At 43.0% G+C, this 25,643-nt stretch overlaps 1 protein-coding gene across 7 annotated transcripts in view; it reads left to right on the top strand.

Moving 5' to 3' along the window:
- LOC139576287 (serine/threonine-protein kinase BRSK2-like) overlaps positions 1-25,643 on the top strand; it is a 173,007-nt gene that overhangs the window by 85,027 nt on the left and 62,337 nt on the right. For all 7 annotated transcript variants that reach the window (XM_071402215.1, XM_071402214.1, XM_071402211.1 and 4 more), the window contains exons 3-5: positions 18,987-19,072; positions 20,049-20,189; positions 20,652-20,768. In XM_071402215.1, coding sequence (XP_071258316.1) covers positions 18,987-19,072; positions 20,049-20,189; positions 20,652-20,768 — 344 coding nt within the window. The remainder of the gene's footprint in view (positions 1-18,986; positions 19,073-20,048; positions 20,190-20,651; positions 20,769-25,643) is intronic.

Genomic DNA, 25,643 nt, shown 5'->3' with positions numbered 1-25,643 from the left:
CAGTGTGATCACACTCTCCACAGCCGATGTGAGTAAGACCTTTAGACAGGTCAACATTCACAAGGTCGCAGGGCCAGACAGATTACCAGGACATGTACTGCGAGCATGCGCTGACCAACTAGCAAGTGTCTTCACTGACATTTTCAACCTCTCCCTGTCTGAGTCTGTAATACCAACATGTTTGTACCGACTCCGTGAAGCACCATAGTGCCTGTGCCCAAAAACACGAATGTAACCTGCCTGATTACCGACAACAACGAGACAGCCTATAGTGAGGAGGTAAGAGACCTGGCCATGTGGTGCCAGGACAACAACCTTTCCCTCAACGTGATCAAGACAAAGGAGATGATTGTGGACTACAGGAAAAAGAGGACAGAGCACGCCCCCATTCTCATCGACGGGGCTGCAGTGGAACAGGTTGAGAGCTTGAAGTTCCTTGGTGTCCACATTACTAACAAACTAACATGGTCCAAGCACACCATGACAGTCGTGAAGTGGGCACAACAAAACCTCAGGAGACTGACAAGATTTGGCATGGGTCCTCAAATCCTCAAAAGGTTCTACAGCTGCACCATCGAGAGCATCCTGACTGGTTGCATCACTGCATGGTATGGCAACTGCTCGTTCTCCGACCGCAAGGCACTACAGAGGGTAGTGCGAACTGCCCAGTACATTACTGGGGCCAAGCTTCCTGCCATCCAGGACATCTATACCAGGCGGTGTCAGAGGAAGGCCTGAAAATTGTCAAAGACTCCAGCCATCCTAGTCATTGACTGTTCTCTCTGCTACCGCACGGCACGCGGTACAGGAGCACCAAGTCTAGGTCCAAGAGGCCTCTAAACAGCTTCTACCCCCAAGCCATAAGACTCCTGAACATCTAATCAAATGGCTACCCAGACTATTCACATAGCCCCCCCCCCCCTCTCCACACCACTGCCAATCTCTGTTGTCATCTATGCATAGTCACTTTAATTAACTCTACCTACATGTACATACTACCTCAACTAACCGGTGCCCCCACACATTGATTCTGCACCCGCACCTCCTTGTATATATTGTTATTTTTACTGATGCTCTTTAATTACCTGTTAGTTTTATCTCTTATTCTTAACCGTATTTTTTGAAACTGCACTGTCGGCTAGGGGCTTGTAAGTAAGCATTTCACTGTAAGGTCTACTACACCTGTTGTATACATCGCATGTGACTAATTCATTTTGATTTGATTTGACTGTAGAAACAGTAGTGCTTTATTGACACATTATTACCAGGGATTTGAATAGGATCAGTGAATAGGATCAGTGAATAGGATCAGTGAATAGGAGCAAGTAGCCTCTGCCTACCTGGCAGAATGATATCATGACGAGTTGCATCAATCCGGTGGGCATTTGTTTTGCAAACTCTGCAATTACATGAGCGCTACAGAAACATTGCTAACCAACGGTCTCTTGCTAGTGCCACCTACATTAAAAGGGTAACTACACCCCAAAATCCAAATGTATTATTCATGTTTTCCAGACCTCGAAACGGGTCTCCTGATGCAGTTTAAGCATTGTTGTGGAATTAGATCATCTAAACTATTCGATTTTTTTTTTTACTCTCATGCTGTCTCTGATTCATATATGATTCTGTTTTCACTGAATACTCACACAGTCTGTTCGGCTAATGATAGAGCTAGAGGGAGTGGAACGAGAGGGACAAAGGATAGAGGGAATAGGGAAAGAAAGAGGGAAGGATGCAGTGAGAGGGGAAGAGAGAACATCTGCACTCCTCCAGCTACTCTAAAGAAATGGGTATTACGCATGACGCACACACTCTCATATTCCTCACAGGGGGGATGCCACATGCGCTTTTGACGTACCCTGTCTCATTAGCACTGATTAGCCCAATCATGAACTACATTCATCCTCAGCCAACTACACTACCCACAATTCCCTCTGGAAACCACAGGCCGTCTCAACCAATCAGAGCCTGAGATGCTGGGACTGGGACTAAGCCTACAATAGTCAATCAATCACATTTTATTAGCCTGAGTAGCACATTGTTTTATAACAACTGATTATAATGGTTCGATTGATGGCGCAGACAGACATGGAGGTTCTGCTTCTAGCTCCTAAGCAACTTTGCAGTAATTCGTTTTTTTGTGTGTTATTTCTTACGTTATCCCAGAACGTTTTTTGTGTTATTACATACAGCCGGAAATAACTTTTAGATATCAGAGCGGCGGTAACTCACCAGCATTACGACCAGGAATACAACTTTCCCGAATAGGATTCTTTGTTCGTACCCCCCAGGGCAATTGAACTTATCCAAGAGGCTGCTCCAAGACGCAGCCGGTGGAGAAGAGGTTTTCGGAGTGGACTTCTAGTCCGACTCAGGCGGCGTGCACATCATTCACTGCTTCCAAGTATATTACTCGCTAATGTTCAGTCTCTGGCCAATAAAGTAGACGAGCTCAGGGCGAGGATCTCCTTCCAGAGAGTCATCAGGGACTGTAACATACTCTGTTTCACGGAATCATGGCTCTCTCGGGATATACTGTCCCCGTCCATACAGCCAGCTGGGTTCTCAGTACATCGCGCAGACAGGATTAAAGATCTCTCCGGGAAGAAGAAAGGCGGTGGTGTATGTTTCATGATTGACAACTCATTGTGTGATTGTGATAATATACAGAAACTCAAGTCCTTTTCTTCACCCGACCTAGAATTCCTCACAATCAAATGCCGACCGTATTACCTCCCAAGAGAATTCTCTTCGGTTATAGTCACAGCTGTGTATATTCCCCCTCAAGCCGATACCACAACGACCCTCAAGGAACTACACTGGGCATTATGCAAACTGGAAACCACATATCCTGAGGCTGCATTTTGTTTTAGCTGGGGATTTTAACAAAGCAAATTTGAGGGAAACATTACCGAAGTTCTATCAACACATTGACTGTACTGTAGTACTCTGGAAAAACACCGACCACTGCTTCTCCCCCTTCCGGGATGCTTACACAGTCCTCCTTCGCCCTCCCTTCGGTAAATCTGATCATGACTCCATTTTGCTCCTCCCTTCCTATAGGCAGAAACTCAAACAGAAAGTACCCGTGCTCGAGCCCAGGCTCTGTCGCAGCCGGCCGCGACCGGGAGTTCATGGGGCGACGCACAATTGGCCTAGCGTCGTCCGGGTTAGGGAGGGTTTGGCCGGTAGGGATATCCTTGTCTCATCGCGCACTAGCGACTCCTGTGGCGGGCCGGGCGCAGTGCACACTAACCAGGTCGCCAGGTGCACGGTGTTTCCTCCGACGCATTGGTGCGGCTGGCTTCCGGGTTGGATGCGCGCTGTGTTAAGAAGCAGTGCGGCTTGGTTGGGTTGTGTTTCGGAGGACGCATGGTTTTCGACCTTCATCTCTCCCAAGCCCGTACGGGAGTTGTAGCGATGAGACAAGATAGTAACTACTAACAATTGGATACCACGAAATTGGGAAGAAAAATGGGGTAAAAAAAGAAGAGAAAAAAAGAAAGAAAGTACCCGTGCTAAGGTCTATTCAACTCCGGTCTGACCAATCGGAATCCATGCTTCAAGATTGTTTTGATCACGCGGACTGGGATATTTTCCGAGTAGCCTCTGAGAAAACATTGACGTATACACGGACATGGTGAATGAGTTCATCAGGAAGTGTATAGGGGATGTTTAATAGCTGTGGCTATTAAAACCTACCCAAACCAGAAACCATGGATAGATGGCAGCATTCGCGCAAAACCGAAAGCACAAACCACCGCATTTAACTTCTCTGCACTACGGATCCCTTTAGCGGGATCATTTTCCTAAACAACCGCTGAATTGCAGGGCGCAAAATATTACTAAAAATATTTATAATCATGCAATCACAAGTGAAATATACCAAAACACATCTTAGCTTGTTGTTAATCCACCTATCGTGTCAGATTTTTAAAATATGCTTTGCAGCGAAAGCAATCCAAGCTTTTGTGAGTGTAAATTAGCATGGTCACGAAAGTCAGAAATGCAATAAAATTTATCGCTTACCTTTGATAATCTTCGGATGTTTGCACTCACGAGACTCCCAGTTACACAACAAATGTTATTTTTGTTCGATAAATATTACTTTTATAACAAAAAAACGCCATTTGGTTTGTGCATTATATTCAGAAAACCAAAGCCTCGTTCCGTTCGACGAAAATTCCAAAAAGTATCCGTAATGTTCGTAGAAACATGTCAAATGTTTTTTATAATCAATCCTCAGGTTGTTTTTAACTTCTTATGGCTGAACTCCCGTTAACGGGATCGATATGACAACAGCCAATCGAAGTGCAGGGCGCCAAATTCAAAAAACAGAAATCTCATAATTAAAATTCCTCAGACCATCATGTGTTCTTAAATCATTTTAAAGGTAATCTTGTTGTTAATCCCACCATAGTGTCCGATTTCAGATAGGCTTTTCAGCGAAAGCACTACAAACGATTATGTTAGGTCACCACAAAACCACAATAATCACAGCCATTTTTTCCAGCTAAAGATAGCTTCACAAAAACCAGAATAGAGATAAAATTAATCACTAACCTTCGATTATTTTCATCAGATGACACTCATAGGACTTCATGTTACACAATACATGCATGTTTTGTTTGATTAAATTCATATTTATATAAAAAAATCTGAGTTTACATTGAGGCGACTAGATTCACTAGTTGCAAAAACATCAAGACTTTGCATAGCCACATCGTTTCAACCGAAATACTCATCATAAATATAGATGATAATACAAGTTATACACATGGAATTATAGATATACCTCTCCTTAATGCAACCGCTGTGTCAGATTTAAAAAGAACTTTACGGAAAAAGAAACCCACGCTATAATCTGAGACGCCGCTCAAAAGTAAAACACCACAGCCGCAAAGATGGCGTCAACATAAACAAGAAAATATATGATAAATATTCCCTTACCTTTGATGATCTACATCAGAAAGCACACCAGGAATCCCAGGTCCACAATAAATGTTTGTTTTGTTCGAAAAAAATCTGTTATTTATGTCCAAATACCTTCTTTTGTTAGCGCGTCTGGTTTACATATCCAAATGCTAATTCTGGTCAGCGTTATATCGGACAAAAACTTCAAAAAGTGATATTACCGGTCAAAGAAACATTTCAAACTAAGTACATAATCAATCATTAGGATGTTTTTAACATACAGTGGGGAGAACAAGTATTTGATACACTGCCGATTTTGCAGGTTTTCCTACTTTCAAAGCATGTAGAGGTCTGTAATTTTTATCATAGGTACACTTCAACTATGAGAGACGGAATCTAAAACAAAAATCCAGAAAATCACATTGTATGATTTTTAAGTAATTAATTTGCATTTTATTGCATGACATAAGTATTTGATACATAAGAAAAGCAGAACTTAATATTTGGTACAGAAACCTTTGTTTGCAATTACAGAGATCATACGTTTCCTGTAGTTCTTGACTAGGTTTGCACACACTGCAGCAGGGATTTTGGCCCACTCCTCCCTACAGATCTTCTCCAGATCCTTCAGGTTTCGGGGCTGTCGCTGGGCAATACGGACTTTCAGCTCCCTCCAAAGATTTTCTATTGGGTTCAGGTCTGGAGACTGGCTAGGCCACTCCAGGACCTTGAGATGCTTCTTACGGAGCCACTCCTTAGTTGCCATGGCTGTGTGCTTCGTGTCGTTGTCATGCTGGAAGACCCAGCCACGACCCATCTTCAATGCTCTTACTGAGGGAAGGAGGTTGTTGGCCAAGATCTCGCGATACATGGCCCCATCCATCCTCCCCTCAATACGGTGCAGTCGTCCTGTCCCCTTTGCAGAAAAGCATCCCCAAAGAATGATGTTTCCACCTCCATGCTTCACGGTTGGGATGGTGTTCTTGGGGTTGTACTCATACTTCTTCTTCCTCCAAACACGGCGAGTGGAGTTAGACCAAAAAGCTCTATTTTTGTCTCATCAGACCACATGACCTTCTCCCATTCCTCCTCTGGATCATCCAGATGGTCATTGGCAAACTTCAGACGGGCCTGGACATGCGCTGGCTTAAGCAGGGGGACCTTGCGTGCGCTGCAGGATTTTAATCCATGACGGCGTAGTGTGTTACTAATGGTTTTCTTTGAGACTGTGGTCCCAGCTCTCTTCAGGTCATTGACCAGGTCCTGCCGTGTAGTTCTGGGCTGATCCCTCACCTTCCTCATGATCATTGATGCCCCACGAGGTGAAATCTTGCATGGAGCCCCAGACCGAGGGTGATTGACCGTCATCTTGAACTTCTTCCATTTTCTAATAATTGCGCCAACAGTTGTTTCCTTCTCACCAAGCTGCTTGCCTATTGTCCTGTAGCCCATCCCAGCCTTGTGCAGGTCTACAATTTTATCCCTGATGTCCTTACACAGCTCTCTGGTCTTGGCTATTGTGGAGAGGTTGGAATCTGTTTGATTGAGTGTGTGGACAGGTGTCTTTTATACAGGTAACGAGTTCAAACAGGTGCAGTTAATACAGGTAATGAGTGGAGAACAGGAGGGCTTCTTAAAGAAAAACTAACAGGTCTGTGAGAGCCGGAATTCTTACTGGTTGGTAGGTGATCAAATACTTATGTCATGCAATAAAATGCAAATGAATTACTTAAAAATCATACAATGTGATTTTCTGGATTTTTGTTTTAGATTCCGTCTCTCACAGTTGAAGTGTACCTATGATAAAAATTACAGACCTCTACATGCTTTGTAAGTAGGAAAACCTGCAAAATCGGCAGTGTATCAAATACTTGTTCTCCCCACTGTACATCTTGAATAACGTTCCAACCGGAGAACTACATCGACTTCAATTGAGAGATGGAACAGAGCTGCCTCTCACGTGAATGCGCCTGTTGAATGCATGGTCACCTCATGGCACCTCATACTAAATTCTGTCTCCTTCGACCCCCCTTCACATTAGAGTCATCAGACTTAGTTCTATTGACTGCTGACATCTAGTGGAAGCTCATCCATATGTCTCTGTATTTTTAATAAGAGCTTGGTTGAAAATATGGCACCCCCAGAAAAAATACAAACAGGAAGTGGAACTTCTCAGGTTTTTGCCTGCCATATGAGTTCTGTTAATCTCACAGACTTAATTCAAACAGTTTTAGAAACTTTAGAGTGTTTTCTATCCAATACTAATAATAATATGTATATATTAGCAACTGAGACTGAGGAGCTGGCCGTTTACAATGGGCACCTTTCATCCAAGTTACTCAATACTGCCCCTTCAGCCATAAGAAGTTAACAAACATAATCGATAATATTTCAACCGGACCGTAACCTATTCAATAAAAGAGAGAAAGAAAATGGAGAGCTACCCCTCACGCGCGCAGGAACTAATCAGAGGACACCTGACTAGTTTTGAAAAATCTTGCTTATTTTTCAAAATAAAAGCCTGAAACTATGTCTAAAGCCTGGTCACAGCCTGAGGAAGCCATTGGAAAAGGAATATGGTTGATACCCCTTTAAATGGAAGAAAGACGGGCCAGGAAACACAGATAAAAAAAATAAAAAAATCACTTCCGGGTTAGATTTCCTCGGTTTTTGTTTTGTTATACTCACAGACAATATTTTGACAGTTTTGGAAACTTTGGAGTGTTTTCTATCCTAATCTGTAAATTATATGCATATTCTAAGATCTGGACCTGAGAAATAGTCCATTTACCTTGGGAACGTTATTTAAAAATAGAAGAAATCTGACCCCTAGCGTCAAGAGGTTAACCATGGCAAGGTGACTGGGAATATGGTTGAACACAAACAGTGTAGTTATTCCCTCCGTAAGGCAATCAAACAGGCAAAACATCAGTACAGAGACAAAGTGGAGTTATAATTCAACGGCTCAGACACGAGACGTATGTGGCAGGGTCAACAAGGACAATCAAGGATTACAAAAGGAAAACCAGGCCAGTCCGCGACCGCCTCAATCTTTACGGTGTCCATTTGGATGCCTGCTGTAGACATAATGTGACCCAGGAAGGAAACCTTGGATACGTGGAACTCACACTTCTCTATCTTGACATATAGTTGACTCTGCATGAGGCATCTCAGGACTTGGTGGACTGCAGTAGGTGTTCCCGGAAGGGTCTTGGAGAAGATCAAGATGTCGACCGAGGTAAACAAAGACTAACCGATTCAACATATCCCTCAGAATGACATTGACCAATGCTTGAAAGACTGCCGGTGAGTTCGATAATCCGAAGGGCATGACCAAATACTCATAGTGGCCACTAGGGGTGTTAAAGGCAGTCTTCCATTCATCTCCCTCCCTGTTTCTCACAAGATTGTATGCAGGGACGCAGGCCCCCATACTTTCTACCCACGAAGAAGAAGCATGCACTAGCAGGGGATGTAGAGGGGCGAATGAAACCTGCCTCCAGCGACTCCCGGATGTAATTGTCCATGACTGCTGCTTCAGGGGTCGAGAGGGAGTACAGACGACCCCGGGGAGGTGTGGTGCCGGGTAGGAGTTCTATGGCACAGTTGTAAGGACAATGAGGGGGAAGGGTGGCGGCCTGCCTCTTACTGAAGGCCTCCCGGAGGTCAAAGTATTCGGGAGGGAGAGTATTCTCCGCCCTGTTGGATTCTACATATTCCACAGAAATACGAAATAACATCATACATTTTTTCTTACTTTTGCTGAGCTTCCATCAGAATGTTGTGCAAGGAGTCCTTGGTCCAGAATAAATCGTTGTTTGGTTTTAGAATGTCCATTTCTTCTGTCGAATTCGCGCCACAATGCTAGCCAAGGTTGCTAACATTCCCATCCTCTCTTGGCGCAAAGAACAGAAAACTCAAAAAGTCCCAATAAACGTTGAATAAACTGATAAAACTCGGTTGAAAAAACCTACTTTATGATGTTTTTCTAATATGTATCAAATAAAATCAGAGCCGGAGATATTCGCCGTGTAAACCGAACGCTTTTCAGAAGACAATGTGGAGCTCCTTCTCGCGCCTTGGAAAACTGACAAAATGGCAGACCTGTCACTCCAAAAGCTCTTGTTCGACCTCAGATCAAGCTAGACACCCCATTCCACCTTCCACTGCCTGTTGACATCTAGTGGAAGGCGTATGAAGTGCATGTATATCGATAAATAAAAGCCAGTTGAATAGGCAGGCCCTGAAACAGAGCCTCGTTTTCAGATTTTTCACTTCCTGTATGGAAGTTTGCTGCCAAATGAGTTCTGTTTTACTCACAGATATAATTCAAACAGTTTTAGAAACTTGAGAGTGTTTTCTATCCAATAGTAATAATAATATGCATATTGTATGATCTAGAATAGAGTACGAGGCCGTTTAAATTGGGCACGATTTTTTCCAAAGTGAAAACAGCGCCCCCCTATTGACAAGAAGTTTTAGCAGAGAGACAGAAATACGATTATTTGTGTAAATAGCAACACCACCACCTTTGCCTTTCATATCAGCCCTAAACACATTGTAACCATCCATAGCAACCTCAGAATCCAGGGTTTTATCAGTTAACCAGGTTTCAGAACAAATAAAAATATCAGGGTCTGCCTGAGAGAAGCAGACCTTGACATGATCCATTTTAGGTAATAAACTACGAATGTTAAGATGTAAAAATGTCCAACCTTTTCTGTATTTAAAATCACACAGAGTTTCAACACAAGTTAGATTACCTTGAGATTTCAGAACAACAGGAGACTCAAAGATTGGATTATAGCTATTAGGAAAAGAAAACAAACTAGTAATAGCAATTACATTGCTCCTGTTACCACCATTAGGCATGTCACCACTTTCAGATACATCATGTGAAACTCTCACAGTGACCAAAGAGGAGATGGTCAAAATGGACTTACATGTAATGCTAATATTGTCCTCACGTCAATTTAGTTGACCAAGAACCTTTCCAATGTTTAATGACGTCAGCTGGGAGCCATTTTCACCCAGGTGAATTTCGTCTTCCACAAAGTAGCCTGGCCTATTCCAGACGGAGTCAAAATTGTCAACGAAGGACATGCCCAAGTCCACTGGTGAAGAGGCCAAAGACGGCTAAAACGGCGAGGAGATGGAATTGTTCTGCAATTATATGTTCTGCTCATTTCTGAGCATTCTCCAAGAGTTGTAAGAAATTGTCTCTTAGCTTTACAGATTTCACACGCATAATATCATCAGACCCAATATGCAACACAACTGTTTTCAGAGCAGGAATCTGTTTCTTGGTGGCGGGCATGATTTCTAATAAATCCAATACCCTAGCTCCAGGAAAACAAAGTGTACGGGTATTTTGGACTTCCACCAATCTAACCATGGAGCTTCCCATAATAATGCTTCATGGCTGTTGTCCATTTCGAGCTGGAGCCCTCAGCCCAACCCTAGCCCCACTAGGGGCTCCTCTAACTCGCCCCCCACAATTGACAGGAATAACAGACCCTGGTGAAGCTCGTCACAATATTTATATATTTCTTAATTCCATTCTTTTACTTTTAGATTTGTGTGTATTGTTATGAATTGTTAGATACTGCTGCACTGTTGGAGCTAGGAACACAAGCATTTCGCTACACCCGCAATAACATCTGCTAAATACGTGTATGTGACCAATAAAATGTGATTTGATTTGAATGGTAGAAGCTTCTTACAGTACAATACATCTTCTTGAGGGAGTTAGTCTTGGTACTGAACAGTGAAAATACATGATCATTTTCATCAGATGTTGCACTATACAAGCACCATGGTGTATGAAATATGCTACGGCTGGTTTAGTTCAAAGAGACCATTATGTATGACGCGCACACACACACACACACACACACACACACAAAAACACACACTCTCTCTCAGGAGCCTACAGGAGCAGCTGTAGACCTGACACGTTGTCTCACCAAATTTCTCTAAGGTCTGTTGTGCGACCGCCTCTCCCCCATCACCCCACTTCTCAACACTTTATTACTACACATTAACACACCATATGTGGAATAATTGACCATAATACATTGTGTTGTCTTTCTCCATCTCAATGATAGGGTAGGGGGGGTGGTTGTTTACCTTGTACATGGGTTAAATTACCGGCACTGAAGTGTTGTGTGTGTGTCACTGATCCAAGGAGATGACAGGGTGGGTGATAGGGGGAGGGGAGGGGGGGGCTTATTAGATATGACGGCAAAGGAATGGGATGCACCTCCATGCTTCCCTACCCTACACTCCTCCATTCGCTTATGTCTATATTCACATTCCCCTTGTTTTCCATAATTGACTTCACAGGAGTGTTCAGACCAACCCCACAAATCATTTTGACAATTTTTACCTTTATTTAACTAGGCAAGTCAGTTAAGAACAAATTCTTATTTACAATGACAGCCTAGGAACAGTGGGTTAACTGCCTTGTTCAGGGGCAGAACGACAGATTTTAACATGTCAGCTCGAGGATTTGATCTCGCAACCTTTCGGTTACTAGTCCAACACTCTAACCACTAGGCTACCTGCCACCCCAATTACAATTGTTTGTTAATTAGCGTTTTGCAATCCACTGTGCTGGAATTAAATGTTCTATTTATAATTCTCTCATGTTGTAACCCCAAATCGTCCTCTATAGTTCCACACAAGTCTTTTAAATTGATTTTGGAATTTTCACTTATGATCTGGCAAATGCCCTTCTCTAATGACAGCCAAGTTAATCTACCCATTACAGTTGCAATTTGGATGAGTTTTTGTCATTGGTAGTAGTAAGTCAGTTGACTTTGAGTCTGTCTGTTGGAAAAGTGGGGGGTTTGGCAGGGTGGGTTTCCCTCAGGGGAAATGGGCTGGATAATCAGTCCTGTTTACTGGGAGATCGGCTAGTAGGTAATCATCCAATCTAGCAACTCTAACCAAAAATAACCTCTCATTATACTAATCATATGCACTTTATTTGTGGTGTGTGTGTGTGTGTGTGTGTGTGTGTGTGTGTGTGTGTGTGTGTGTGTGTGTGTGTGTGTGTGTGTGTGTGTGTGTGTGTGTGTGTGTGTGTGTGTGTGTGTGTGTGTGTGTGCGTGTGCATACTGGTGCTGCATGCATATACAGTTGAAGTCGGAAGTTTACATACACCTTAGCCAAATACACTTAAACTCAGTATTTCACAATTCCTGACATTTAATCCTAGTAAGAATTCCCTGTCTTAGGTCAGTTAGGATCACCACTTTATTTTAAGAATGTGCATTGTCAGAATAATAGTAGAGAGAATGATTTATTTCAGCTTTTATTTCTTTCATCACATTCCCAGTGGGTCAGAAGTTTACATAGTATTAGTATTTAGTATTTGGTAGCACTGCCTTTAAATTGTTTAACTTGGGTCAAACGTTTTGAGTAGCCTTCCACAAGCTTCCCACAACAAGTTGGGTGAATTTTGGCCCATTCCTCCTGACAGAGCTGGTGTAACTGAGTCAGGTTTGTAGGCCTCGTTGCTCGCACACTGTTTCAGTTCTGCCCACAAATTTTCTATAGGATTGAGGTTAGAGCTTTGTGATGGCCACTCCAATACCTTGACTTTGTTGTCGTTAAGCCATTTTGCCACAACTTTGTAAGTATGCTTGGGGTCATTGTCCATTTGGAAGACCCATTTGCGACCAAGCTTTAACTTCCTGACTGATGTCTTGAGATGTTGCTTCAATATATCCACATTTTTCCTGTCTCATGATGCCATCTATTTTGTGAAGTGCACCAGTCCCACCTGCAGCAAAGCACCCCCACACATGATGCTGCCACCCCCGTGCTTCACGGTTGGGATGGTGTTCTTCGGCTTGCAAGCCTCCCCCTTTTTCCTCTAAGCATAACGATGGTCATTATGGCCAAACAGTTTTTTGTTTCATCAGACCAGAGGACATTTTTCCAAAAAGTACGATCTTTGTCCCCATGTGCAGTTGCAAACCGTAGTCTGGCTTTTTTATGGCGGTTTTGGAGCAGTGGCTTCTTCCTTGCTGAGCGGCCTTTCAGGTTATGTCGATATAGGACTCGTTTTACTGTGGATATAGACTCTTTTGTACCTGTTTCCTCCAGCATCTTCACAAGGGCCTTTGCTGTTGTTCTGGCATTGATTTGCACTTTTCGCACCAAAGTACATTCATCTCTAGGAGACAGAACGCGTCTCCTTCCTGAGCAGTATGAAGGCTGCGTGGTCCCATGGTGTTTATACTTGCGTACTATTGTTTGTACAGATGAACGTGGTACCTTCAGGCATTTAGAAATTGCTCCCAAGGATGAACCAGACTTGTGGAGGTCTACAATTTGTTTTCTGAGGTCTTGGCTGGTTTCTTTTGATTTGCCCATGATGTCAAGCAAAGAGGCACTGAGTTTTAAGGTAGGCCTTAAAATACATCCACAGGTACACCTCAAATTGACTCAAATGATGCCTGTCAGAAGCTTCTAAAGCCATGACATAATTTTCTGGAATTTTCCAAGCTGTTTAAAGGCACAGTCAACTTAGTGTATGTAAACGTCTGACCCACTGGAATTGTGAGACAGTGACTTATAAGTGAAATAATTTGTCTGTAAGCAATTGTTAGAAAAATGGCGTGTGTATGTAAACTTCCGACTTCAACTGTATATAGATGTGTGTCTAATATATATTTTATGGCTGCAAGTTTTTGAGAACTTCTTCATGGTATGAAAATCCATTCTTAAATTGATTTCCACAGGACATTAAAGAGTGTGAATGTGTGAGGATATGTGGGTTCAGGTGTACGCTTTCCCTGTCGCTGATTCTAGCACCTAGCATTAAAATCCCTGCCGTGGATTTCGCTAGCACCTCGTGTTAGCGTCGCTGTTGTAAATGGATAAGTGTCGCTAGCACCTACCTTTAGCATCCCAGATGTAAACACATGAATGTTGCTAGCACTTAGCATTAGAATCCCTGTTGTTAAGGCCTTGATAGCACAGCACGTTGCAGAGAAAGAGCCAGAGAGTGTGAAAGAGAGAAAGAGAAATAAGAGAATAAGACATAAGTTAGAGCGAGGCAGACAGAGAAAGGGACGGGAGGAAATTGAAAAGGAAACGTTTTCATTTTGAGTGTCGCTGTAAGCAAGAAACTCTCGCTCAGTCCCTCTCTCTCTCTCTCCATCCCTCCATCTATCGCTCTCTCTCTGAATCTCTCTCTTACTCCTTCCCTCCTTCCTTCATTCCCTGTCTGTGAGAGAAGGCAGAGAGAAGGAAGGCAGAAAGGAGGAAGCTGGCATGACAGAGGGCTTGGTGGGGCCAGCCACTGGGCAACAGGTAGCCTGGTGGTTAGAGCGTTGGGCCAGTAACTGAAAAGTTGTTGGATTGAATCCCTGAGCTGACAAGGTAAAAATATGTTGTTCTGCCCCTGAACAAGGCAGTTAACCCACTGTTCCCCGGTATAAATAAAGGTTAATAAATAAAAAAAGATTAAAGGGTTTCATTATTTATTTCCTCCTGCTCCAAGGCTCCAGCCCCGATACCAGTGACAGAACCTTTGAAGATTTGGGGCTTTGATGGGAATAGATTTACGATTTTGTCGGTTGCTTCTGTCCCCTGTGCCTCACTTTCCTAGTTCCTACCTCTCTTCCCTCGCCTCTCGTCTTGTCTTTCTCTCACCCCTCTACCCTTTCCCCCTTTTCCCTGTGGGTGTGTCAGTGCCCCTTTGTTGGTATGTGGGTAGAAGTATGGCTCGCTGGCAGTAGGAGGGGTAAAGTAGGTATGTAAACAGAATACAGGAGAGACCTACTGCAAGATATCAAGGCAAGAGCACCCTACAGCGCTCGTCCATATATTTATTTATTCTTAATTCCATCCCTTTACTTAGATTTGTGTGTATTAGGTATTTGTTGTGAAATTGTTAGATATTACTTGTTAGATGTTGCTACACTGTCGGGAACTAGAAGCACAAGCATTTCACTACACCCGCAATAACATCTGCTAAACACGTGTAGGTGACCAATAAGATTTGATAAACATACACCTTGGGGAGGACAATGGCACACTCACATGAGGATTTCAGGACTTCAGGACAATTGGGCACTTATTAAGAGATATAGCACTTAAGGACTACATTGGGACACATGACCTTACGGCAGCTCACAGCTGACCTAAGACAGTTGGGACCCACGGGCCGTTACAAGACATTGCGTATTACTCTGTGTGTATGTGGGCCACCAAATCTGCATAGAACCCAACTTTAGAATCATGCATGCACACCATGATTCCACGCGAGCTAATTGGCTCACTGGGTCCAGATGTCATGGGTCGTGGTGTAATAGCCAGCAATGTTTAGTACTCTCTGTGTATCCAGACGTTGCACAAACTCTCAAGCAACTCTCATACGTTCTGATGCTAGGCTAGTAGGACCTACTGGGTGTTGAACCCAGTGCCTCCAAACATTGAGACTTTGTTAGCCCATTGAGTTATACCCCAACTCTGGCAGCTAGCACAACTTCTCCAGGTCTCAGACAAGGTTAACGATCACGCGATTGTGTAGTTCACGGAACCACCTCTGCGACGCTAACGTATCAAACAACCTTTGTGTGTTCCAACATCGTAGCCTAACAGCGCAGGAACGGTCAGCCAATGCGAAGCCCAGTCAATAGGACATTCAGTATCAGTATTAACACCGGATTAGTCTGATCAGCTGGAGCAGGTATTCCCGCTGATACCACTCCACTGGTTACTGATGAATTGCGCTTATTCAATTCAAAACGGATGACGTCATGTGTTCTTTATTGACATTTGAAGGGGGAACGAATATGCAATATGAATATGAAAATGAAATACCAGTTATTTGGCAAACCCAGCGGAATATTCTCTAAATGTAGAGGCAGTCTCTAATGTACTGTAAATGCTGACTTGTGTAGGGAATTGTGAATACATTTTGTTTCTTTTCTGTATTTATGGTTTATGGTACCTGTGTCTTTGGCTAACAAGCCAGACCCTTTATTGAAGCAATTAGAGTGAGACTTATTGAGTAAAACAGTTGCCAGCTGCACAGCTTCATCCCTCATGTTTTCACTGAGCTGGCATTTATACTGCTAGCATCCTGTAAATCCAACTCAGCACTCTGGACTGGAGGTGTTCTTGGTGGGGGGGTTGTGGTGTGTGTGTGTGTGTGTGTGTGTGTGTGTGTGTGTGTGTGTGTGTGTGTGTGTGTGTGTGTGTGTGTGTGTGTGTGTGTGTGTGTGTGTGTGTGTGTGTGTGTGTGTGTGTGTGTGTGTGTGTGTGTGTGTGTGTGTGTGTCTATCCTCCTGAGGTTTGCACTAGGCATCTTGCAGGTAGATTTGGTCATACTAAAGCTACTGCAGTATATTAACATATTCATATGACTCATGTACTGTTTACCTAATTTAATGGTTAGCAAATGTTGATCTATGCTTATAAGCATAAAGTGTACTCCCCATTGAGCTGCCATTGCCCCTGTAATGTGATGTCTCAAAGCAGGAAGTGTAACAGTTGTTTGAATCATGAAGCTTTATTGAGTTTGACAGTATCACACAAAATGGAGGGTGCCACACGACATTCATGATGATGTCAGTACGGGCTAACTGTAGCTGTTTTGTCTGGATGTAAGGAGGCTACAACAATGCAGTTGACATTTTTATTATTGGTCACTAATGTCACAATTCCTGACATTTAATCCAAGTAAAAATTCCCTGTCTTAGGTCAGTTAGGATCACCACTTTATTTTAGGAATGTGAAATGTCAGAATAATAGTAGAAATAATTATTTATTTCAGCTTTTATTTATTTCATCACATTCCCAGTAGGTCAGAAGTTTACATACACTCAGTTAGTATTTGGTAGCATTGCCTTTAAATTGTTTAACTTGGGTCAAACTTTTCGGGTAGCCTTCCACAAGCTTCCCACAATAAGTTGCGTGAATTTTGACCCATTCCTCCTGACAGAGCTGGTGTAACTGAGTCAGGTTTGTAGGCCTCCTTACTCGCACAGGCTTTTTCAGTTCTGCCCACAAATTTTCTATGGGATTGAGGTCAGGGCTTTGTGAAGGCCTTGACTTTGTTGCCCTTAAGCCATTTTGCCACAACTTTGTAAGTAATCTTGGGGTCATTGTCCATTTGGAAGACCAATTTGCGACCAAGCTTTAACTTCCTGACTGATGTCTTGAGATGTTGCTTCAATATATCCACATCATTTTCCTGCCTCATGATGCCATCTATTTTGTGAAGTGCACCAGTCCCTCCTGCAGCAAAGCACCCCCACAACATGATGCTGCCACCCCGGTGCTTCACGGATGGGATGGTGTTCTTCGACTTGCAAGCCTCCCCCTTTTTCCTCCAAACATAACAATGGTCATTAGGGCCAAACAGTTCTATTTTTGTTTCATCAGACCAGAGGACATTTCTCCAAAAAGTACGATCTTTGTACCCATGTGCAGTTGCAAACCGTAGTCTGGCTTTTTATGGCGGTTTTGGAGAAGTGGTTTCTTCCTTGCTTGGCCTTTCAGGTTATGTCGATATAGGACTCGTTTTACTGTGGATATAGATACTTTTGTACCGGTTGCCTCCAGCATCTTCACATGGTCCTCTGCTGTTGTTCTGGGATTGATTTGCACTTTTCGCACCAAAGTACGTTCATCTCTAGGAGACAGAACGCGTCTCCTTCCTCAGCGGTATGACAGCTGCGTGGTCCCATGGTGTTTATACTTGCGTACTATTGTTTGTACAGATGAACGTGGTACCTTCAGGCATTTGGTAATTGCTCCCAAGGATGAACCAGACTTGTGGAGGTGTACAATTTGTTTTCTGAGGTCTTGGCTGGTTTCTTTTGTCAAGCAAAGAGGCACTGAGTTTGAATGTAGGCCTTGAAATACATCCACAGGTACACCTCCAATTGACTCAAATGATGCCTATCAGAAGCTTCTAAAGCCATGACATCATTTTCGGGCATTTTCCAAGCTGTTTAAAGGCAAAGTCAACTTAGTGTATGTAAACTTCTGACCAACTGGAATTGTGAGACTGTGAATTAATTATAATTGAAATTATCTGTCTGTATACAATTGTTGGATAAATGACTTGTGTCGTGCACAAAGTAGATGTCCTAACTGACTTGCCAAAACTATAGTTTGTTAACAAGAAACATGTGGAGTGGTTGAAAACGAGTTTTAATGACTCCAACCTAAGCGTGTGCAAACTTCCGACTTCAACTGCAGGTGTGCCGTTTGTGAAAGGACATGACACAAATGTATGTAGTAGCTGTGCCCACAACACGGTATTTGTGAGTCATATGGCGTGTGGCCAATAGAACCCAATGTTCTATGCACGGAACATAAGTACTATGCCTTTCTATCACATCAATAAACCTACCTCAAGTTTAGCCCATTAGGTCCATTCGAAAATGTTACCACATTATCAGGTGCTGAGGTTCTGTACGCAGTGCCGTTATGGTTTAGGGACACACACACGCATGCATGCACACACACAGTGTGTAAAAAACAGTCGTTGAAATGTCCCCCCTACTTGTAGTGTCTTGGTGTATTACGATAGAGTGATATCAGTGTGTGATTAATGAGTTAAATTAGCTGATGTGTGGTTGCGCCGTGGCAGGAGCAGGACCTTAACAAGTGGTAGGCATGTCGCTGTTCCCGTAGGCCCTGGCATGGACCCAAGCTGCCAGGCTAGACATGGGCTCTGGCACTGCCAGTCCGTCTCTTATTCCCACCGCTTCTCGCTGTTCCGTTCTTTATTTTTCTCCTATGCACTCTCCCTTTCCGTTCCTCTGTGCTCTCTCTTTGTGTCTGCCCATTCTCCTCTTCATTATTTAGGCCCCTAGCACCAAACCGTTTTTTTTTGAGTGGGCTCCAATGAGGGCTCTATGTTAAAGACCTCATGGATGGTCAGTACTTACAGTACATCCACAGCTCCCATCTAGGAGCTATGCATCTATTTTGTATTTATTTTTTAGGGCCATTAAAGTCTTCCATAAGTACTTTGAATCACACACTAATATTCTTAATTTCCCCTATTTTCTCTCTTTTTTTTTCTCTTTCTGCAGGTGGAGCGAGAGATAGCCATTCTGAAACTCATAGAGCACCCTCACGTTTTAAAGTTGCACGACGTCTACGAAAACAAGAAATACTTGTGAGTATCCTTTCCAAAGCGATTTGGTTCACTGAAACGCTGTAACAAATGTGCGTCCCTTAAACCGTTACACTGCATATTTGGAGAAGCACCAGTGCATAGCAACATGTTAGCAAACAAGCTAGGCAAGTTGAAAATGACTTGAGAAACGTATTTTCCAGGCGGCCATTTTCACACTGGCATGTAATGTTTCATTGGGTCTCCCTCAGTTTAACCTGCCTATTCGGAAGCCTGTAGGTTTAATGTAGATCCATATGTTATCTAATGTATTAATCTCTCCTGTGTCCCTGCTCCAATGGCTCTGCTTAATGCACTATTCAATAATTGTTAAAGGCGCCAGCGACAACCGGTGTGGGAATTTGTTTTCCTAATATTTCCGATGACACAGACGAATCGCCGACAAGGACGCAAAGTGTTTGCCTCGGATACATTTTCCCACTCACAATTCGTGTTTGAATGTGTTCCTAATTGAACCAGCGTTGACAGGTGAACGCTTGAGCAGATCCCTTAATCTGCTAATAAATCAGGAAGTGGTGCGGGTGGGAGGGAGGGGGGTTATGGGAATATGGAGTATTCTGCCACAGTAGGGACGCCACAGTGTGTTTTCAGTGCTTTCTCACACATACAGCACAGTAGCTACCGCAGATAATATCACAAGCATTACCACGTCTACTCTCACAGTAGCAACTGCTGTAGGAACAACTATAGTTGTTCTATAACTATAATGTTAACACTTGACGGTGCACTAAAAGCAGTGGTTTCTGGATGAACATTCATTATGGATTGGGTGCCTCATTAAATTACCAAAAATGTCAATGTAATGTAAATGTGTGGTCCGCTTGAGGAGAGCTGGTCTGGCCTCACACTACAAGCCGTCCTGGATCTTGTAGACTATCTCTATAATACCGAACCAGACAATGTGATATATACAGCTCTAGACTGTGTATCTAAGGTGTGCGGTTCCCTCCCTCCACAGGTATCTGGTGCTAGAGCACGTGTCAGGGGGAGAGCTGTTTGACTACCTGGTCAAGAAGGGACGGTTAACGCCCAAGGAGGCCAGGAAGTTCTTCCGACAGATCATCTCAGCTCTGGACTTCTGCCACAGTCACTCCATATGGTGAATCATCAATCGATTTCGATCAGTCAATAAATCAAATGCATTGGTAAAAGTGTTTACATCAGCAGTTGTCACAAAGTGCTTTGAAAGTATCCCTGCCTAGACCCTAAAGAGCAAACAGAAGTAGAAGCTCAGTCCTACTTTCTGAGATAGTGTCTGGTCTGCTATTTCCCTTTCATCTGTGAGAGGAACACTGACCCTATCAGAGAGAGAGAGAGAGAGAGACAACATGAGAGAGGCCTGCTCCTGACACTGGGCTCTTGGAAAGCGGCAACATTAGCGTCTGATCAAAGGAAATGATAGTACAGTGTGTACATCTTTCGGGGAATTTTCCTGGACAACATTCCTGGGAAATGCATAATTCCAGTCATGTAGGATTGTCAGGTTTTCTTGTTATCACCTCTGCATGGTACTTGGGTAAATTATGTTTTTTTCTCTCTCTTTCCCTCCTCCTCTCCTCAGTCACAGAGATCTGAAGCCAGAGAACCTGTTGTTAGATGAAAAGAACAACATCAGGATAGCAGACTTTGGCATGGCGTCTCTGCAGGTCGGGGATAGTCTGCTGGAGACCAGCTGCGGGTGAGTCGTCTGTGTCTGTGTCTGTGTGTGTGTGTGTGTGTGTGTGTGTGTGTGTGTGTGTGTGTGTGTGTGTGTGTGTGTGTGTGTGTGTGCGTGCGTGCGTGCGTGCGTGCGTGCGTGCGTGCGTGCGTGCGTGCGCGTGCGTGCGTGCGTGCGTGCGTGCTAGTGATGTGCGGGTTGACCCATGACCCACAGTCACTTCGGTTACAGTATATGCACATGGCAGGCGGTTTTAGGATCATTAAATCTTGTGTGAATGAAGGGTGGGTGGGTGGCGGGCGGGTTGAATAAAGAAAAAATAATATCTTAAATGTATATTTCTTGTGCAATTCATATCTATAGGCTACATTGAGGTTTTTCTTTCATTATTTTAGGCGATCTGGCATTAGTGCCTAAGCCTAAGCTTTAGTGCCTAACTGAAATGTACGCGCACCAAATAGCCTACACTCCAATCGCCAAATGCTTTAGGGAACAGCAGAAAAAGTTGTCCATGGAGGAACAATGAACAGTGTCAGAATTTTGTTCAATAAGAGAAAAGCTGTGAAAAATAAAGAGAAGGGAGGGGACAGAAAAGTCATGTTTGGGAACGACTTGGCGAAATGGTTCAAGAGGATGATGTCAGTGTTGGCTATGTTATGTGTGATGATTGTGAGGCTCTACACAAATTCAACAGTCACAAGACGGGGACTTCAAATAGGCCTATGACACGTCAAAGGAACAGTAGCCTACTGTTCAGATGGGTTAAATGGAAACTGAAATCGGGACATGACTATAGGTCTATAACCTCTCACATAGCCTTAATATTAACTCCTGCAGAATTAAGAATTTCTTGTAGTAAAATGATATGTAGGCCACATTTTGACCCGTGAACAGGAGCGGAGAAATGTGATTTTGTGTGATTTTTTTCAGCATCGTAAACCTGTCTAGGATCAGCGTGGCGCTAGCGGCACCCCTCCCCCCCCCCCACTGAAAATCCAGTGCCGCGAAATTCAAAAAAAATATTTTTTTAAAATATTTAACTTTCACACATTAAAGTCCAATACAGCTAATGAAAGACACAGATCTTGTGAATCCAGTCAACATTTCCGATTTTTAAAATGTTTTACAGGGAAGACACAATATGTAAAGATGTACATCTATTACCTAAAAACACATTAGCATAATCCACCATCTTTTATTTGTCCACCAACACCAGTAGCCATCACCAATTCGGCTAAACTAAGATATTTATAGCCCCTAACCAACAAAAAAACTCATTAGATGACAGTCTGATAACATATTTATGGTATGGGATAGGTTTTGTTAGAAAAAAGTGCATATTTCAGGTAGATGGCATAGTTTACAATTGCACCCACCGTCACAAATGGACTAGAATAATTACAATGAGCAACGTGTTTACCTAACTACTAATCATCAAACATTTCGTAAAAATACACAGCATACACGAATCGAAAGACACAGATCCTGTGAATACAGACAATATTTCAGATTTTCTAAGTGTCTTACAGCGAAAACACAATAAATCGTTATATTAGCTTAGCACATAGCAATTAGCAGCCCAGCATTGATTCTAGCCAAAGTGAGCGATAAAAGTCAACATCGCCAAAAGATATTAATTTTTTCACTAACCTTCTCAGAATTCTTCCGATGACACTCCTGTAACATCACATTACAACATGCATATACAGTTTGATCGAAAATGTTTATATTTAGCCACCAAAATCATGGTTAGACAATGTGAAATGTAGACAAGCTGGTAAAGAAAAAGTCCTTGCGCCACTTAGACAGTGATCTACTCTTATACATAAATACTCATAAACGTGACTAAAAAATATAGGGTGGACAGGGATTGATAGACAATTTAATTCTTAATACAATTGCGTTATTACATTTTTTAATTTATCCTTACTTTTCAATACAGTTTGCGCCAAGCGAAGCTACGTCAAAAAACATGGCGTCCTAAGCCACTAAAATGTTTCGACAGAAACACGATTTATCATAATAAAAATGTCCTACCTTGAGCTGTTCTTCCATCAGTATCTTGGGCAAAGGATCCTTTCTTGGGAGAAATCATCTTTTGGTGGAAAGCTGTCCTCTTGCCATGTGGAAATGTCAACTGCGTTCGGGATGAACTGAAAAGCGTGCCCAACTTTTCACATCGTTGCAAAAATAAATGTCCCAAAATCGCACTAAACGGATATAAATTGCTATAAAACGCTTTAAATTAACTACCTTATGATGTTTTTAACTCCTATAACGAGTGAAAAGATGACCGGAGAAATATAACAGGCTAAACTAACGCTTGGAACAGGTGCGCGCCGGTGTCCTCTAGGCTCATGACGCAGCTCCCAAAGAATGACTAGCTTCAGGGTTTTTTCATTTGTAGGTCCTGTGAACGTGCAATCGACCCCGTTGGAATCGTCATCACGTAAAGGCATCCAGGGGAAGACGTAAGAAGTGTCCGTATAGTCATAGCAACGACAGTGCCCTTTTAACTGAGTTCAGAAGAGTGGCCAACATTTCTCAAATCTGACTCCATGTCAGGGAAATTGCTGTAGAATGGGCTCTGTTCCACTTAGAGACAAAATGTCAACTCCTATAGAAACTATAGACTGTTTTCTATCCAATAATAATAATAATATGCATATTGTACGATCAAGGATTTTGTGGGAAGCCGTTTCAAAAATTAGCCAAGTTAGCATAAATAGTCTAAACAGCGCCCCCATCCCCAACAGGTTAAGTGGATGTGAATGCGCAGTTAGATAGCCTACTGTCTGTAAAGGTGCTCTCTTTATCAGCAATATAACAGCTGATAGTATTTCAACCACATAAAATATTGCATTTTCTCCTCGGCCCCTAAACGTCTTTGCTTCGCGAAAGAAGCAGAGATGACAGAGAACATTACCGATGTCAACTAGATTGAACCGTTCATTCTATCGATTTATGACATTATTCATTGTCACTTTATCACACATAGTCGGGATGTGGATGGGTTATTAGCAATTGTGGGCGGGTGCGGGTGAAAGAACAGCTGATCCGCGCACCACTAGTGTGTGCGTGCGTGTGTCCAATCCCTACATAGTCCTCAAGCCATGTGTGTGTGTGTGTATAAGAGAGCATGCTTGTGTGTGTTTGCACCTGTATATGTGTGTGTGTGTCCACGTGTGTGCGTGTGCGTGTGTGTGTGTGTGTGTGTGTGTGTGTGTGTGTGTGTGTGTGTGTGTGTGTGTGTGTGTGTGTGTGTGTGTGTGTGTGTGTGTGTGTGTGTGTGTGTGTGTGTGTGTGTGTGTCGTGGTCAGTAAGATCTTCAGCCCAGATAACCAGGGCCAGTATAGCCTACCCTGCATCTTTACAGATTAGCCATGTAGCAATGATAAGTCTCTGTCCATTATCATCTGGAAGAGAGACAGTGTGGCCCAGCACAATGTGACAGAGGAGATAAGAGTAGGAAGTTGGCGTGACAGGCTAAAGTGCTAACCCAGGTGAACTCTGTCGAGGGCTTAGCATTTTGTCCCCATTTCATGTGCACAAACATAACTAGGCCATGACTCAACACAAATGTACAGCCCAAAAAACAGTAAAAAAAAATCTGCTTTGTTTTCTCGGGCAAAGTCATGCGTCTGACAAGCACGTTGGACACTGTGTGACTGTGTTCCAAGGTGTCCTTTTCAAAGACACTGAATTCAGGCGATGGCCATGTCACATCCCTGACCTTAAGGACCCTTGTGGTTGTATAATTTCCTGTGCCCTGTTGTCATAGTGACACATGCAGTTTTTCTTTTGCAGGGTCACATGGGTCCACATTCAATGGTAGTATTGGAACTTTACTCTCGAATCACTGTACATATACAGGTAAATGCCAAAATACAGGAAACGCCAACAATATTTGTCTTAATAGGGCGTTGGGCCACCACTTGGCATAGATTCTACAAGTCTCTGGAACTCTATTGGAGGGATGCGACACCATTCTTCCACGAGAATTTTTATAATTTGATATTTTTAGATGGTGGTGGAAAACGCAGTCTCAGGTGCTGCTCCAGAATCTCCCATAAGCTTTCAATTTGGTTGAGATCTTACTTACTTACTTACTGACTTTATTGTCCCCATGGGGAAATTTTGTTGCAGTGTCATGTAAACGTTTAAAGTGGCGTTTAAATACAAAACAAAATTGACAATACAACTTTCATAACAGTTACATACCAATAAAACATTTTTTTTAAAGACTAGTGTCACGGCTGTTAAAAGAAGAGGACCAAGGTGCAGCGTGGTGAGCGTACATTTTCCTTTTATTAATAAAAATGACGCCGAACAAAACAATAAACACTACAAAAACAACCCGTGAAGCTAAAGGCTATGTGCCCTAAACAAAGTCAACTTCCCACAAACACAGGTGGGAAAAGGGCTACCTAAGTATGGTTCTCAACGATAGACAGCTGTCCCTGATTGAGAACCCTACCCGGCCAAAACATAGAACTACAAAACATAGAACATAGAATACCCACCCCAACTCACGCCCTGACCAAACAAAATAGAGACATAAAAAGGATCTCTAAGGTCAGGGCGTGACAACTAGCCTGCTGGCCTTACTGAGTCGATAGGAACATTAGCTGAGTTAATTAGGAGGGATATCACACCTGGCACAAATGATTGTCTAGTTCTGTTTTTCCTGCTGAGGGGTGCCCTATACCTGCACCCAGAGGGGTGTAGTTCAAAGTCCGGGTACAGGGGGTGGCTTGGGTCTAAAATTATTTTGTGAGCCTTGCGGAGGGCCCTGACCTTATCGATCGGGTGATTGAGACGGCCGTGGCATTTGGTTTACATCGTTTTCAGGCTCATCTAACCATTCAGTTACCACTCGTGCCCTACTTTCAATAA

The sequence above is a fragment of the Salvelinus alpinus genome, chromosome 5 (genome assembly GCF_045679555.1).
Source record: "Salvelinus alpinus chromosome 5, SLU_Salpinus.1, whole genome shotgun sequence".
Classification (NCBI taxonomy): domain Eukaryota; kingdom Metazoa; phylum Chordata; class Actinopteri; order Salmoniformes; family Salmonidae; genus Salvelinus; species Salvelinus alpinus.
This window is presented reverse-complemented; position numbering and strand designations above follow the sequence as displayed.